Genomic DNA, 17,414 nt, shown 5'->3' with positions numbered 1-17,414 from the left:
AAACTTACCTGAAAAAGCCTAAAACGTTTTAGAAAAATGTTCTCTGGTCAGATGAGACAAAAGTAGAGCTTTTTGGGCAAAGGCATCAACATAGAGTTTACATGAGAAAAAAAGAGGCATTCAAAGAAAAGAACACGGTCCCTACAGACAAACATGGTGGAGGTTCCCTGATGTTTTGGGGTTGCTTTGCTGCCTCTGGCACTGGACTGCTTGACCGTGTGAATGGCGTTAGGAAGTCAGAAGACTACCAACAAATTTTGGAGCATAATGTATGGCCCAGTGTGAGAAAGCTGGGTCTCCCTCAGAGGTCATGGGTCTTCCAGCAGGACAATGACCCAAACACACACTTCAAAAAGCACTAGAAAATGGTTTGAGAGAAAGCACTGGAGACTTCTAAGGTGGCCAGCAATGAGTCCAGACCTGAATCCCATAGAACACCGGTGGAGAGATCTAAAAATGGCAGTTTGGAGAAGGCACCCTTCAAACATCAGGGACCTGGAGCAGTTTGCCAAAGAAGAATGGTCTAAAATTCCAGCAGAGCATTGTAAGAAACTCATTGATGGTTACCGGAAGCGGTTGGTCGCAGTTATCTTGGCTAAAGGTTGTGCAACCAAGTATTAGGCTGAGGGTGCCAATACTTTTGTCTGGCCCATTTTTGGAGTTTTGTGTGAAATGATCAATGTTTTGCTTTTTGCTTCATTCTCTTTTGTGTTTTTTCATTTAAGACAAATTAAATGAAGATAATAATACCAAAGAATTTGTGTTTGCAATCATTTTCAGGAAGAAACTGAGTATTATCTGACAGAATTGCAGGGGTGTCAATACTTTTGGCCACAACTGTATATAACAAAACATAATTTTCTTGAACAATTTTAAGGGTGCCAACACTTTCGGCCATGACTGTCATGCTCGGGTCAGGGTAAGGAGAGCCGCCGGCCAGTATGAACATTGCGATGTAATCCCTGTTTGAGCTAGAGAGCCATATGACTCTTCCCTCATAGTGGTGGATAAAACAAGACTGAACACAAGACCTTTACAGCCTTTTACACATCATAGGCGAGTTCTCATAACACCTTCTCTCCATCTACCTGATGATCCTGAGGAACATTGGGATCTTCTTGTTTACAGTCCTGTGGAAGAAGAGGATGGGGACATCTCTCTGGTGTTGTCCTCTCACTGGATAGAACTGGATGAAACACATACAGGGACTGAATTCATTCTTTACATACAGATAATTATAGGCCGTGTGTATTTAGTCCTGTCTATTACCTGGTGATGTGAGGGGCTGGGGAACCTCCATCATGACGTCCTTGTACAGATCTTTGTGTCCTTCTAAATACTCCCACTCCTCCATGGAGAAATAGACGGTGACATCCTGACATCTTATAGGAACCTGACACATAGAATGATACAGTCATTCCCCGATCCCTTCATAGCGTTACTGTATAATGTCCCAGCATTCCCAGCAGTGTCACCTCTCCAGTCAGCAGCTCAATCATCTTGTAGGTGAGTTCTAGGATCTTCTGGTCATTGATGTCCTCATGTATCAAGGGGTGAGGTGAAGGCCCCGTGATTGGGCTCAGGATTCTTCTACAATCCCCAGACTCAGGGGCCTGACAGCGCTCACTAGAGGTCTTCTTCACTACTGTGTAATCCTGGTTATGGAGAGACACATTAATAAATCTCACTACAGACATTTCCAGAGTCCTCACCTCTCCAGTTCTGTCCATCTGTTATTCCCATAGATAAGAATGATGTAATGTGACGTCATCAGAATCTCTCACCTCTCCAGTAAGCCGGAAGAGGATCTCTAGGGTGAGGTGTAATATCCTCTCCGCCATCTTGTCCCTGTCCCTATCCATCCTTGTAGGGTCACTCAGGAGAATTCTGTCATATTGAAGGTCTCCACTGAGCGGATCCGATATTGTAGGGACCTGAATGGGGAGAAGATGACGATGTAACATCATAAAGATCCCATGTAAGGAATCTCTGGAGCTGTTACCGGCTTCACATGATCACTACATCCAGTCATGGCCCTGTCCTGCCCCCGGTATAACACACAATCCCATTATAGTCACATACAGAGATTTACCACAGAATATCTCCAATCCAGCACAAAAATAAAACCAGAACAAATCTAAACGGTAAATCTAAAATTATCTAAATCTTTCTTAAATATTTCATAAAAACAAGACAAAGTTATAAAGTGCAGGGAACATCCACAGAGATCGAGACGGCAGAATCGGGGACGTCAGTAACAGATAATGATAGAATATTAATAGAAGCTACAGAAGATTGTAATCCCAGTAAATGTGATTGTCCCAGAAAGGCGCTGCATACACCGAGAAAACCGAGAAGTGGATTAGTGTCGGGGCAAAAATAATGATTGCAATTACCGTATATACTCGTGTATAAGCCGAGATTTTCAGCCCATTTTTTTGGGCTGAAAGTCCCCCTCTCGGCTTATACACGAGTCATATACCGGGGGGGGGGATCGGCGGGGGAGGGGGAGCGGGGGTGTCAGATCATACTCACCCTTCTCTGGAGCTCCCCTGCTTGTACCATGGTGTCGGCGCTGCTCTCTTCCTGCTTCAGCTGTCAAACGGTACCCGCTCATTAAATATGCGCATATTTAATGAGCGGGTACCACGTGACCGCTGAACCAGGAAGAGAGCAGCGCCGACAACATGGAACAAGCAGGGGAGCTGCAGAGACAAGCGCCAGGACCCGTTGAGTATGAACGGGGGGTTGGGAGGCATATTCACCTGTCCCTGCGCTCTGCTGTCTTGCGTCCTCTGCAGAGACATTCAGGTCAGAGAGCGCTATCGCTCTTTGCCTGCACAGTCACTGCAGAGCACAACGCTGATGAGCAGGGGGCAGCGACGGAGGTGACTATACAGGTTTTTTGTTTTTTTTTAAAGGGAGGCAGCGGCAGCAGCAACATGATGGGGCCACTCACTGTGCATGATAACTGGGGCCACTCACTGTGCATGATAACTGGGGCCACTCACTGTGCAGCATAACTGGGGCCACTCACTGTGCAGCATAACTGGGGCCACTCACTGTGCAGCATAACTGGGGCCACTCACTGTGCAGCATAACTGGGGCCACTCACTGTGCAGCATAACTGGGGCCACTCACTGTGCAGCATAACTGGGGCCACTCACTGTGCAGCATAACTGGGGCCACTCACTGTGCAGCATAACTGGGGCCACTCACTGTGCAGCATAACTGGGGCCACTCACTGTGCAGCATAACTGGGGCCACTCACTGTGCAGCATAACTGGGGCCACTCACTGTGCAGCATAACTGGGGCCACTCACTGTGCAGCATAACTGGGGCCACTCACTGTGCAGCATAACTGGGGCCACTCACTGTGCAGCATAACTGGGGCCACTCACTGTGCAGCATAACTGGGGCCACTCACTGTGCAGCATAACTGGGGCCACTCACTGTGCAGCATAACTGGGGCCACTCACTGTGCAGCATAACAGGGGCCACTCACTGTGCATCATAACTGGGGCCACTCACTGTGCAGCATAACTGGGGCCACTCACTGTGCAGCATAACTGGGGCCACTCACTGTGCAGCATAACTGGGGCCACTCACTGTGCAGCATAACTGGGGCCACTCACTGTGCAGCATAACTGGGGCCACTCACTGTGCAGCATAACTGGGGCCACTCACTGTGCAGCATAACTGGGGCCACTCACTGTGCAGCATAACTGGGGCCACTCACTGTGCAGCATAACTGGGGCCACTCACTGTGCATCATAATTGGGGCCACTCACTGTGCATGATAACTGGGGCCACACACTGTGCAGCATAACTGGGGCCACTCACTGTGCATCATAATTGGGGCCACTCACTGTGCAGCAAAGCTGGGGCCACTCACTGTGCAGATAACTGGGGCCACTCACTGTGCAGCAAAGCTGGGGCCACTCACTGTGCATCATAACTGGGGCCACTCACTGTGCACATAACTGAGGCCACACACTGCAGATAACTGAGGCCACACACTGCAGATAACTGAGGCCACACACTGTGCACCCTCGGCTTATACACGAGTCATTAAGTTTTCCCAGTTTTTTGTGGCAAAATTAGGGGGGTCGGCTTATACTCGGGTCGGCTTATAGTCGAGTATATACGGTACTAAAAAGTGGAAAATTTATTATAAACAATTCATAAAACAATTGTGCAAATATGAAAATGGATGTATATCCCACAAAGGAGTGACAAACAATAAATATAAATAACTGGCAACCATACGGTCACCCACCATAACACAAATGCTTTGTCGGGGGTTGGGAGGGGATAGGAGTGGGGAGCTTAGCCAAACATTTAAAGTGCAGCCAACAGAAAAGGTGCATATAGTGACAGCAGGTGATTTCAATGCACATATCAAGTATTTAGAAAATCTTACATAGAACGGAGACAGCGTCGGTGCTGTGGACACACTGATGTATGGACAGAACAGCAGATCGGTCAGTCAGTCTACTGAAGGGAAATCATAGCGCCTGTCACAGATGACAACAGGGAGATCACACAGATCCCACAGCTGCCAACAGTTTGTCAGGGTACGCAACTCTGCTGCCTCCAACTGTCAGGACAATTAAGCAATTGGCTGAGAAGGGATGGACGAGGCTGCGGCTCAAAGCCTGTTTTCACCTTCCTGACCGGGCCAGTTTTTACAATTCAGACCACTGTCCCTTTACGAGGTAATAACTCGGGAACGCTTCCATGGATCCCACTAATTTTGAGACTTTTCTTCATGATAGTGGTAAAAGTTCTTTGATACGACTTGCATTTATTTGTGACAAAAATGGAAATTTGGTGAAAATTTATAAATTGTCAAACTTTTAACTTTTGATGCCCTTAAATCAGAGAGTCATAGCACACATAATAGTTAATAAATAACATTTCCCGCATGTCTACTTTACAGCAGCACAATTTTATAAACAATTTTTTTGTTAGTAAGTTCGAAGGTTTAAGGCTGTGTGCCCACGTAGCTCTTTTTTAAGCGTTTCCGTGGCGTTTTTAAACGCGCAATTCTGCCGCGGAAACACTTAAAACAAGCATTCCATGTATTTGTAATAGAAAACGCACATGTTGTGCCAATGGTGCGTTTTTTACCGCTGCGGAATCGCTTAGCGGTAAAAAACGCAGCATGTTCATTAATTTTGCGGAATCGCCCGCGATTCCGCATACCATCAATTATATGGGCAAAAACGCATGGGAAAACGCATGTCAAAACGCTTGACAATCGCGTCAAAAACGCATGTCAAAAAGCGCATGCGTTTTCCCTGGCAAGGGAATGCGTTTCTGCTCAGGAAAAAAAAAAACCGCTTGAAAAATGCTACGTGGGCACATAGCTTAAAAGTTGACCAGTGATTTCTCATTTTTACAATAAAATTTGAAAAACCATTCTTTTAGGGACCACCTCACATTTGAAGTGATTTTGAGGGGACTATATGACAGAAAATACCCAAAAGAGACACCATTCTAAAAACTGCACCACTCAATGCACTCAAAACCACATTCATGACATTTATAAACTTTTCAGTGCTTCACAGGAATTTACACTTTTCTTCCACAAACATTTTCCTTTACACCTATATTATTTTTACTTTTGCAAGGCTAACAGGAGGAAATGGACCATACAATTGTTTTGCAAATTCTCCTGAGCATGCCAATATCCCATATGTGAGGGCACATGGCAGGGCTCGGAAGGGGAGGAGCGCCATTTCACTTTTTTGAATGTAAAATTTGCTGGCATAATTAGGGGACGCCATGTCATGTTTGAAGTCCATGATGTGCCTAAACATTTGGAAACATTTTTCCCGCAAAAAAAAATCTTATTTAGCTCCAAATTTTGTATTTTCACAAGGATAACAGGAGAAAATGGACCACAAAATTTGTTGTGCAATTTCTCCTGAGTTCACAGATACCCCATATGTTGTCGAAAACTACTTTGGAGGCACAGTACAAAGCTCAGAAGGGAAGAAACGCCATATTACAGTGCTGATTTTGGGGCACTTGCTTGAGGGTGCCAACTTACATTGTCAGAGCCCCTGAGGTGCCAACACAGGAGAACCCCCCCATAAGTGACCCCATTTTACAAACTAAACCTCTCAATGAATCCATCTAGGGGTGCAGTGATTACCGTATATACTCGTGTATAAGCAGAGTTTTCTAGCACTTTTTTGTGCTGAAAATGCCCCCCCTCGGCTTATGAGTCAATTGTCCCAGAAAGCTGGCGGAGGAGGGGCAGGTGACAGTGGAAGGAGCCAGCGACTGTGGCTAAAGCCTGTGCCGCTGCTAAAGAGAAATGAATATTTATTTCTCTTATAGCTCGAGCACAGTGACACCTGCAGCCGCTGGCTTCCAGAAGACATCCTACTCACCTTCCTGCATGCTCTGCTGCATCTCTTTCGTTCAAGTGCCAGCAGCTCTTCCAGCCGAGCGATCACGTGGCCCCGCTAATTAAGGTAATGAATATGCACGCCTCTCCACACCCATAGGCGTAGAGTGAATATTCATTACCTTAATGAGCGGGGCCACATAATTGCTCTGCAGAAAGAGCTGCAGGCACTGGAATGAGATGCTGTGAGGGAGTGCAGGCTTGGTAAGTAGGTGTTTGTTTTTTGTAGGTAACATGCTTACAAGGATAAGGGATAAGAAGCCATGCATACAAGGATGGAAGGGGGGAGCCACGCATAAAAGGAAGGGAGGAGGGAGACATGCATACAAGGATAGGGAATAAGGAGCCATGCATACAAGAACGGTTATGGGGGACCAATGCATATGGGGATAGGGGATAAGAATCCATGCATACAAGGATAGGGGATAAGGAGCCATGCATACAAGGATAGGGGATAAGGAGCCATGCGTACAAGGACAGTGATGGGGGACCAATGCATACGAGGACAGGGGATAAGAAGCACACCCGGCTTATACTGGAGTCAATAAGCTTACCCAGTTTTTCGTGGCAAAATTAGGTGCTTCGGCTTATACTCGAGTATATATGGTATATTGACACCACAGTTGTGGCACAGAATTTTATATCATCAAGCAGTGAAGATAAAATAATTTACATTTTTACCACCAAGAGTGTGTGTTAGCCCCAAGTAGTACATGGTCATACTGGGAAATGGGTAAAAATGGCACCAAAATTTGTCCCACAATTTCTGCTGAATGTAGAAATACCTCATGTGACTGTACAGTACTGCTTAGCCATACGGAGAGACATGGGAGGGACGGAGCGATATTTGCCTCCTGGAAGGCAGATTTTCCTAGACTAGCTTGCAGATCTAATATATAAAGCTCAGTGTGTGTGTGTGTGTGTGTGTGTGTGTCCGGGATTGGCATCCGCACCGTCGCAGCTACAGCCACAAAATTTGGCACAGTCACACGTCTGGACCCAGAGAGTGTCCTAGGCTATGTTGTGAGGCGAAATTTTAACCCCGCATGTTCCAATTCACCAATTTTGCTCCTATCTATATAATGGGGAAAAAGTGTGTGTATATCAAGCCCCGCCCCTCATTATGAAGTCATAATGGTTGCCATGGCAACGCTGATGTCATCATAGGTTGCAAGCCCCGCCGCTCATTATGTCGTCATAATGGGTGACTATGGGATGGAGGATATGTATGACGGGTATATGGGCATGGGACTATGGGATGGAGGATGTGTGATGGGTATATGGGCACTGGACTATGGGATGGAGGATATGTATGACAGGTATATGGGTACGGAACTATGGGATGGCGGATATGTATGACGGGTATATGGGCACGGGACTATGGGATGGAGGATATGTACGATGGGTATATGGGCATGGGACTATGAGATGAAGGATGTGTGATGGGTATATGGGCACTCTACTATGGGATGGCGAATATGTATGATGGGTATATGGGCATGGGACTATGGGATGGAGAATATGTTTGATGGGTATATGGGCATGGGACTATGGGATGGAGGATATGTATGATGGGTATATGGGCACGGGCCTATGGGATGGTGGATATGTTTGATGGGTATATGGGCACGGGACTATGGGATGGAGTACAATTATAATTTTCTATAACTAACCACAGTTAGCTACTATGCCCGGGCAGCGCCGGGCTCTCCAGCTAGTTCTACATAAAGAGCCCCTAAGTGCTGGAAAAGCAGAATCCCCCTTCAAGTAACCCCATTTTGGAAATTATAGCCCTTTGGGAATTTATCTACAGATGTAGTGACGAATTTGACTACATGGGTGTTTTGAAGAAACAAGCAGCAGTGGATGTTGCCGAGTGAAAATTGCAAACTGCCGCTGTAGTGACCAGTATGTTGCAATCACCAGTACATTATGCCCAGCTCAAGATTCTGGAGACATGTTCCTGAAAATTAGGCGGGTTCTCATCACTACAGAAATGCCAAAGATGTAGATGCTAAATTTGGTTTAGGCACACTGGGGCTCAAAAGAAAGGGGGGCTTTGGATTTGATCCTCCCAAGACCTCCTTCTCTCCTCCACGCTTATTTGCTCCTCACCCAATGGCCTCCACGATTTCTCCTGAATATCCCCCATCCTCTGGAATTCTGTGCCCCTACACGTCCGGTTATCCACCACATTTGGATCCTTAAGACAGAACCTGAAAACCCAGTTACTCTGTACTCCGTCTGGCCTCAGTTCAGCGGTGTCCTTCTTTTCAGAAGTGCACAAAACTGTGGCCAACTGCACTTTTATGCTATCCTAAAGAGACGGATACCACCGGATCACAGGTCAGATGGCGTCCACAGTGCCTACATCTGCCTCATTATAGGGAACCTTCCACAGGGGGTTCCGTTTGAATCACGTATTTCAGAGATTTACACAGAAACCCGGTGTAAGCGCTCAGCGCAGAGCGTAGGATAAATGTGCGCCAAGTCTTACTGCAATCTTTGGGAGGCAGAATGAAAATATCAACAGCATGAGAAGAATTGATTTTGCTTATTTTTTACGCTATTTCTCGTGCGGTACAAGTGATGAGGCGACTTTATTCTTTGGGTCAGTGCAATTACAGCGATATCAGATTTATATCAGGTTTTTATGTTTGGCAGCTGTCACACACTAAAAGACGCTTTTTATTGCGAATACTAGTTTTTGCATCACCACATTTTGAGAGCTATAACTTTTTCATATTTTGTCAGGCAGAATCATTTGAGGGCTTGTGTTTTGCGGGACAAGTTGATGTTTTTATTGGTACCATTTTCGGGCACATGACACTTTTTGATTGGTTTTTATTCTGATTTTTGGGTACAGAATGAACAAAAACCAAGAATTCAGGAATTGCTTTTTGTTTTTTATAACGTTACGCGTGTTGCAAAATTGATGAGGCAGAGTTTTATTCTTCTGGTCAGTACAATTACAGCGATTCCCAATTTATAATTTTTTTTTATGTTTTGTCCCTTTTACACAATAAAAACTATTTTATAGAAAAAAATAATTATTTTTGCGTCGCTTTATTCTGAGAGCTATAACTTATTTTTCTGCTGATGAAGCTGTACGGGGGCTTGTTTTTTGCGGTGCAAGATGACGTTTTCAGTGGTATTTTTATTTATATTCATCTTTTTTATTGCGCTTTATTGCACTTTTGTTCGGCGATATGATAAAGCATTGTTTTTTGCCTCATTTTTTATTTATTTTTATGGTGTTCACTGAAAGGGTTAAGTAGTGGGACAGTTTTATAGAGCGGGTCGTTACGGACACAGCAATACCAAATGCATACTTTTATTGTTTACTTTATTTACATATATAAATTTATTTATTGGAAAAATATTTGTTTCTTTTTGCTAGCACCTATCGTGGGCGTTGCTACAGGGAGTCAGCCCTCATACAGAGCAGACAATCGCACCAAATTGCTGCAGCGCTTAGCGTGAGGCCATGCTGTTTACGCGAATGCTGCTACCGCAGAGCAGTACATGTACAGCACATGTCGGGAAGGGCTTAAATTTTTAAATATTTCATCCAGAAAGGTAGGCAGCATTTATATAAAAAAAAAAATATACAAGATGTTACAAAATGGGAACAAAACAATAAGGTAGATACAATCACAAAGGATAAAAGAGATACAAAAGAAAGTTACTAAACCTGATGTTATGGAAATGGCTCAGAGCTCAGCAGAGGGTGCAATTCCATTAGAAAACAGACAGAACCCACAACAAGCTGTACCTTCCAGGAATGACAAACAACCAAACCTAAATTTTGCTTTTTATTAGAACAAAGTTATGCCCACATATCGCCCCTTGGTGAGCTCATGACTGGCTGTGAATTGTATTTGGGATCTCATAATTGTCTAAAAGAAATAACTTTCAGATTTTCAACACCTCTGGAGGTCCCAGGAGGTAGATATTGTCGTCATGCTTATCGTAATTTTACCTGTCTATGGAGATAAACCATGGCCTGGATAGCATCATTCATTGGAACATTATTTAGTTGGAGGGGTTAGAATGGCCTAATGATGATGTAAGTAAATGTATTATGTTTGTCCCTTTATTTGATGATGAAAATATATCTCCCATAAATATCAGATCAATACATATCTCAATATTCATCACTGTCGACTGGCTCCAAAACATCTCAGAACCGTGTTTTGATCAGAGGAAGCTCTATCCCTGAGAAATTTACCTCCCAGTCTCCCTGTCGTGCTCGGGTCAGGGTCAGGAGAGCCGCCGGTCAGTATGAGCATTGCGATGCGATCCCAGTTTGAGCTAGCTATCCATATGACTCTTCCCTTATAATGGTGGATAAAACAAGACTGAACACAAGACCTTTACAGCCTTCTACACATCATAAGGGAGATCTAATGACACCTTCTATCTACCTGATGATCCTGAGGAACATTGGAAACTTCTTGTTTACAGTCCTGTGGGAGAAGAGGACATGGACATCTCTCTGGTGTCTTCTGACTGGATAGAACTGGAGGAAAACACATAATGGGACTGAATTAATTCTTTACATTCATATAATTATAGGCTGTGGTGCATATTTCATCCTGTCTATTACCTGGTGATGTGAGGGGCTGGGGAACCTCCATCATGACGTCCTTGTACAGATCTTTGTGTCCTTCTAAATACTCCCACTCCTCCATGGAAAAATAGACGGTGACATCCTGACATCTTATAGTAACCTGACACATACAATGACACCGTCATCCCCCGATCCCTTCATAGCGTTACTGTATAATGTCCCAGCAGTGTCACCTTTCCAGTCAGCAGCTCAATCATCTTGTAGGTGAGTTCTAGGATCTTCTGGTCATTGATGTCCTCATGTATCAGGGGGTGAAGTGGAGGCTCTGTGATTGGGCTCAGGATTCTTCTCCATCCCTCAGACTCAGGGGCCTGACAGCGCTCACTAGAGGTCTTCTTCACTACTGTGTAATCCTGGTTATGGAGAGAAACATTAATAAATCTCACTACAGACATTTCCAAAGTCCTCACCTCTCCAGTTCTGTCCATCTGTTATTCACATAGATAAGAATGATGTAATGTGAAGTCATCAGAATCTCTCACCTCTCCAGTAAGCCGGAAGAGGATCTCTAGGGTGAGGTGTAATATCCTCTCCGCCATCTTGTCCCTGTCCATCCTTGTAGGGTCACTCAGGAGAATTCTCTTATATAGAAGATCTCCACTGAGAGGATCTAATATTACAGGGACCTGAATGGGGAGAAAATGACGATGTAACATCATAAAGATCCCATGTAAGAAATCTCTGAAGCTGTTACCGGCTTCACATAATCACTACATCCAGTCATGACCTCGGTATGACACACAATCCAATTATAGTCACATACAGAGATTTACCACAGAATATCTCCAATCCAGCGCGGGGGGAAAAAAAACAGAACAAATCTAAACGGTAAATCTAAAATTATCTTAATCTTTCCTAAATAGTTCATAAAAACAAGACAAAGTTATAAAGTGTTGGGAACATCCACGGAGATCGGGACGGCAGAACCGGGGACGTCAGTAACAGATAATGATAGAATATTAATAGAAGCTACAGAAGATTGTAATCCCAGTAAATGTGATTGTCCCAGAAAGGCGCTGCATACACCGAGAAAACCGAGAAGTGGATTAGTGTCGGGGCAGAAATAATGATTGCAATTACTAAAAAGTGGAAAATTTATTATAAACAATTCATAAAACAATTGTCCAAATATGAAAATGGATGTATATCCCACATAGGAGTCACAAACAATAAATATAAATAACTGGCAACAATAAGGTCACCCACCATAACACAAATGCTTCGTCGGGGGTTGGGAGGGGATAGGAGTGGGGAGCTTAGGCAAACATTTAAAGTGCAGCCAACAGAAAAGTGACAGCAGGTGATTTCAATGCACATATCAAGTATTAAGAAAAACTTACATAGAACGGAGACAGCGTCGGTGCTGTGGACACACTGATGTATGGACAGAACAGCAGATCGGTCAGTCAGTCTACTGAAGGGAAATCATAGCGCCTATCACAGATGACAACAGGGAGATCACGCAGATCCCACCGCTGCCAACAGTTTGTCAGGGTACACAACTCTGCTGCCTCCAACTGTCAGGACAATTAAGCAATTGGCTGAGAAGGGATGGACGAGGCTGCGTCTCAAAGCCTGTTTTCACCTTCCTGACCGGGCCAGTTTTTACAATTCAGACCACTGTAGCCCTTTACGAGGTAATAACTCGGGAACGCTTCCATGGATCCCACTAATTTTGAGACTTTTCTCTTGACATATTGTACTTCATGATAGTTGTAAAAGTTCTTTGATAAGACTTGCGTTTGCGTGTAAAAAAACGGAAATTTGGTGAAAATTTGGCAATTTTCCAACGTCTAATTTTTATGCCCTTAAATGAATCATAGCACACATAGTAGTTAATAAATAGCATTTCCCACATGTCTGCTTTACAGCAGCACAATTTTTAAAACATATTTTTTTGTTAGGAAGTTATAGGGGTTAAAAGCTGACCAGAGATTTATCATTTTTACAATAAAATTTGGAAAACCATTCTTTTAGGGGCCACCTCACATTTGAAGTGATTTTGAGGGGACTATATGACAGAAAATACCCAAAAGAGACACCATTCTAAAAACTGCACCTCTCAAGTTACTCAAAACCACATTCATGACGTTTATTAACCCCCCAGGAGCTTCACGGGAAATTTTACTTTTCTTTTACAAAAATTTTCCTTTACACCTAATTTTTTTTTTTTACTTTTGCAAGGGTAACAGGAGAAAATGGACCATACAATTGTTCTGCAATTTCTCATGAGCATGCCAATATCCCATATGTGGGGGAAATCTACCCTTTGGGCACATGGCAGGCCTCAGAAGGGAAGGAGCGCCATTTCACTTTTTTGAATATAAAATTTGCTGGCATAATTAGGGGACGCCATGTCATGTTTGAAGCCCATGATGTGCCTAAACAGTGGAAACCCCCAACAAATGACACCATTTTGGTAACATTTTTCCAGCAAAAATCTTGTTTAGCACCAAATTTTCTATTTTCACAAGGATAACAGGAGAAAATGAACCAAAACATTTGTTGTGCAATTTCATCCCGAGTTCACAGATACCCCATAAGTCGTCGAAAACTACTTTGGAGGCACAGTACAAAGCTCAGAAGGGAAGAAACGCCATATTACAGTGCAGATTTTGCGGCACTTGTTTGAAGTTGCCAATTTACATTGGCAGAGCCCCTGAGGTGCCAACACAGGAGAACCCCCCCCCATACATGACCCCATTTTACAAACTAAACCTCTCAATGAATCCATCTAGGGGTGCAGTGATTACCGTATATACTCGTGTACATGCAGAGAGTTTTCCAGCACATTTTTTTTGGCTTATACACAAGTCAATTTTTTCAGAAAACTGGTGGGGGAGGGGGAGCGGCAGGTCACAGAGGCAGGAGCCGGCGGCTGTGGCTACAGCCTGTGCCGCTGCTAAAGAGAGATGAATATTAATTTCTCTGATAGCGAGCGCACAGTGACATCCACCGCCGCCGGCTTCCAGAAGACATCCTACTCACCTTCCTGCGTGCTCTGCTGCATCTCGTTCTTTCTGGCGCCAGCATCTCTTCCAGCCGAGCAATCGCGTGGCCCCATTCATTAAAGTAATGAATATGCATGCTTCTCCACTCCCATAGGTGTGGAGTGAATATTCATTACCTTAATGAGCGGGGCCACATGATCGCTCTGCAGAAAGAGCTGCAGGCACCGGATTGAGATGCTGCGAGGACGCGCATGCTAGATAAGTAGGAAGTTTATTTTTTTTTAATAGGAAATATGCTTACAACGATAGGGGATAAGGAGCCATGCATACAAGGACATTGATGGGGGACCAATGCATCCAAGGATAGGGGTTAAGGAGCCATGCATACAAGGACAGGGACGGGGAGCCATGCATTCCAGGACAGGGATGAGGGGACAATGCATACCCGACTTATACTGGAGTCAATAAGGTTACCCAGTTTTCCGTGGCAAAATTAGGTGCCTCGGCTTATACTCGGGTTGGCTTGTACTCGAGTATATATGGTATATTGACACCACCGTTGTGGCACAGAATTTTATATCATCAAGCAGTGAAGATAAAATAATTTACATTTTTATCACCAAGAGTGTGTTAGCCCCAAGTAGTACATGGTCATACTGGGAAATGGGTTAAATTGGCACCAAAATTTGTCCCACAATTTCTGCTGAATGTAGAAATACCTCATATGTGACTTAGCCATACGGAGAGACATGAGACTGACGGAGCGCTATTTGCCTCCTGGAAGGCAGATTTTCCAAGAACAGTTTGCGATTCCATATAAAGAGCCCCTAAGTGCTGGAAAAGCAGAATCTCCCTTCAAGTAACCCCATTTTGGAAATTATAACCCTTTGGGAATTTATCTACAGATGTAGCGACGATTTTGAAGAAACAAGCAGCGGTGGATGTTGCTGAGTGAAAATTGCAAACTGCCGTTGTAGTGACTAGTACGCTGTAGTGACCAGTACTTTGCAATCATCAGTCCATTATGTCCAGCTCATGATTCTGGAGACATGCACCTATAAATTAGGCGGGTTCTCATCACTACAGAAATGCCAACCATGTAGGCGCTAAATTTTGCTTAGGCACACTGGGGCTCAAATGAAAGGGGGGGCTTTGTATATGGTCCTCCCAAGACCTCCTTGTCTACTCCACGCTTATTTGCTCCTCACCCAATCATCTCCAGGATTCTCCCTAATATCCCCCACCCTTGGGAATTCTGTGCCCCAACACGTCCGGTTATCCACTACATTTGGATCCTTCTGACAGAACCTGATAACCCATCTCTCAAAAAAAATCTTACATCCTGCAATGACCATGCTGCCACCTCAACACCATTGGAGATACTGCAACCACCGACCTACTGTCTCCTTCCCCATAATCCTGTAGAATGTAAGCTCGTAAGGGCAGGGTCCTCTTCCCTCTGTACCAGTCTGTCATTGTTAGTTTGTTTACTGTGATATTTGTATTTTGATGTAACCCCGTCTCATGTACAGCACCATGGAATTAATAATGCTAAATACTGTATATACTCGCGTATAAGCCGAATTTTTCATCCCATTTTTTGGGGCTGAAAGTCCCCCTCTTGGCTTATACAAGTCATATACCGGGGGTCGGCGGGGGAGGGGGGAGTGTCAGAGACCTTACTCACCCCCTCCTGGCACGTCTCTGCAGCCCCCCCTGCTTCTCCGTAGGTCTCCTGCGCCTGTGTTAAGGGTTACGAGGTATCGCTCATTAAGATGACCAAGGGAGAAGCAGGGGCTGCAGAGAAGACAGTGCTCCAGGAGGGGGTGAGTATGACGGAGGGCAGAGCAATATTCACCTGTCCCCGTTCCATCGCCGTGCACCGCTCTGTCTCCCAGCTCTCTGGCTATGATGATCAGCAGAGGGTGCGATGACGTAGTCAGTATTTATGGAGCATCTTCTTGGCCAGCATTAACCCTTGTGCAGGAGCATATGGGGGTATTTATGGAGCATCGTCTCAGGCCACCATTAACCCTTGTGCAGCAATACAGTGGGGAAAAAAAGTATTTAGTCAGTCAGCAATAGTGCAAGTTCCACCACTTAAAAAGATGAGAGGCGTCTGTAATTTACATCATAGGTAGACCTCAACTATGGGAGACAAACTGAGAAAAAAAAATCCAGAAAATCACATTGTCTGTTTTTTTTTTCATTTTATTTGCATATTATGGTGGAAAATAAGTATTTGGTCAGAAACAAGCAATCAAGATTTCTGGCTCTCACAGACCTGTAACAACTTCTTTAAGAGTCTCCTCTTTCCTCCACTCATTACCTGTAGTAATGGCACCTGTTTAAACTTGTTATCAGTATAAAAAGACACCTGTGCACACCTTCAAACAGTCTGACTCCAAACTCCACTATGGTGAAGACCAAAGAGCTGTCAAAGGACACCAGAAACAAAATTGTAGCCCTGCACCAGGCTGGGAAGACTGAATCTGCAATAGCCAACCAGCTTGGAGTGAAGAAATCAACTGTGGGAGCAATAATTAGAAAATGGAAGACATACAAGACCACTGATAATCTCCCTCGATCTGGTGCTCCACGCAAAATCCCACCCCGTGGGGTCAGAATGATCACAAGAACGGTGAGCAAAAATCCCAGAACCACGCGGGGGAACCTAGTGAATGAACTGCAGAGAGCTGTGACCAATGTAACAAGGCCTACCATAAGTAACACACTACGCCACCATGGACTCAGATCCTGCAGTGCCAGACGTGTCCCACTGCTTAAGCCTGTACATGTCCGGGCCCGTCTGAAGTTTGCTAGAGAGCATTTGGATGATCCAGAGGAGTTTTGGGAGAATGTCCTATGGTCTGATGAAACCAAACTGGAACTGTTTGGTAGAAACACAACTTGTCGTGTTTGGAGGAAAAAGAATACTGAGTTGCATCCATCAAACACCATACCTACTGTAAAGCATGGTGGTGGAAACATCATGCTTTGGGGCTGTTTCTCTGCAAAGGGGCCAGGACGACTGATCCGGGTACATGAAAGAATGAATGGGGCCATGTATCGTGAGATTTTGAGTGCAAACCTCCTTCCATCAGCAAGGGCATTGAAGATGAAACGTGGCTGGGTCTTTCAACATGACAATGATCCAAAGCACACCGCCAGGGCAAAGAAGGAGTGGCTTCGTAAGAAGCATTTCAAGGTCCTGGAGTGGCCTAGCCAGTCTCCAGATCTCAACCTATAGAAAACCTTTGGAGGGAGTTGAAAGTCCGTGTTGCCAAGCGAAAAGCCAAAAACATAGAATCATAGAGTTGGAAGGGACCTCCTGGGCCATCTGGTCCAACCCCCTGCTCAAAGCAGGATTCGCTAAATCATCCCAGTCAGATGTCTGTCCAGCCTCTGT

General features: G+C 44.6%; 1 protein-coding gene across 1 annotated transcript in view; it reads right to left on the bottom strand.

The window, feature by feature from the left end:
* LOC141051160 (uncharacterized) overlaps positions 1–13,235 on the bottom strand; it is a 40,959-nt gene extending 27,724 nt beyond the window's left edge. The window contains exons 1-8 of the mRNA XM_073548025.1: positions 11,537–13,235; positions 11,228–11,407; positions 11,031–11,154; positions 10,849–10,943; positions 1,785–1,934; positions 1,476–1,655; positions 1,270–1,393; positions 1,089–1,186 (exon numbers count right to left, since the gene is read on the bottom strand). Of these exons, the coding sequence (XP_073404126.1) occupies positions 1,089–1,186; positions 1,270–1,393; positions 1,476–1,655; positions 1,785–1,934; positions 10,849–10,943; positions 11,031–11,154; positions 11,228–11,407; positions 11,537–11,713 (1,128 nt within the window). The 5' untranslated portion in view covers positions 11,714–13,235. The remainder of the gene's footprint in view (positions 1–1,088; positions 1,187–1,269; positions 1,394–1,475; positions 1,656–1,784; positions 1,935–10,848; positions 10,944–11,030; positions 11,155–11,227; positions 11,408–11,536) is intronic.
* Positions 13,236–17,414: the final 4,179 nt, after the last annotated feature.

This window comes from Dendrobates tinctorius, unplaced genomic scaffold (assembly GCF_039654945.1).
Source record: "Dendrobates tinctorius isolate UK_male_01 unplaced genomic scaffold, ASM3965494v1 ptg000155l, whole genome shotgun sequence".
Taxonomy (NCBI): Eukaryota; Metazoa; Chordata; class Amphibia; order Anura; family Dendrobatidae; genus Dendrobates; species Dendrobates tinctorius.
This window is presented reverse-complemented; position numbering and strand designations above follow the sequence as displayed.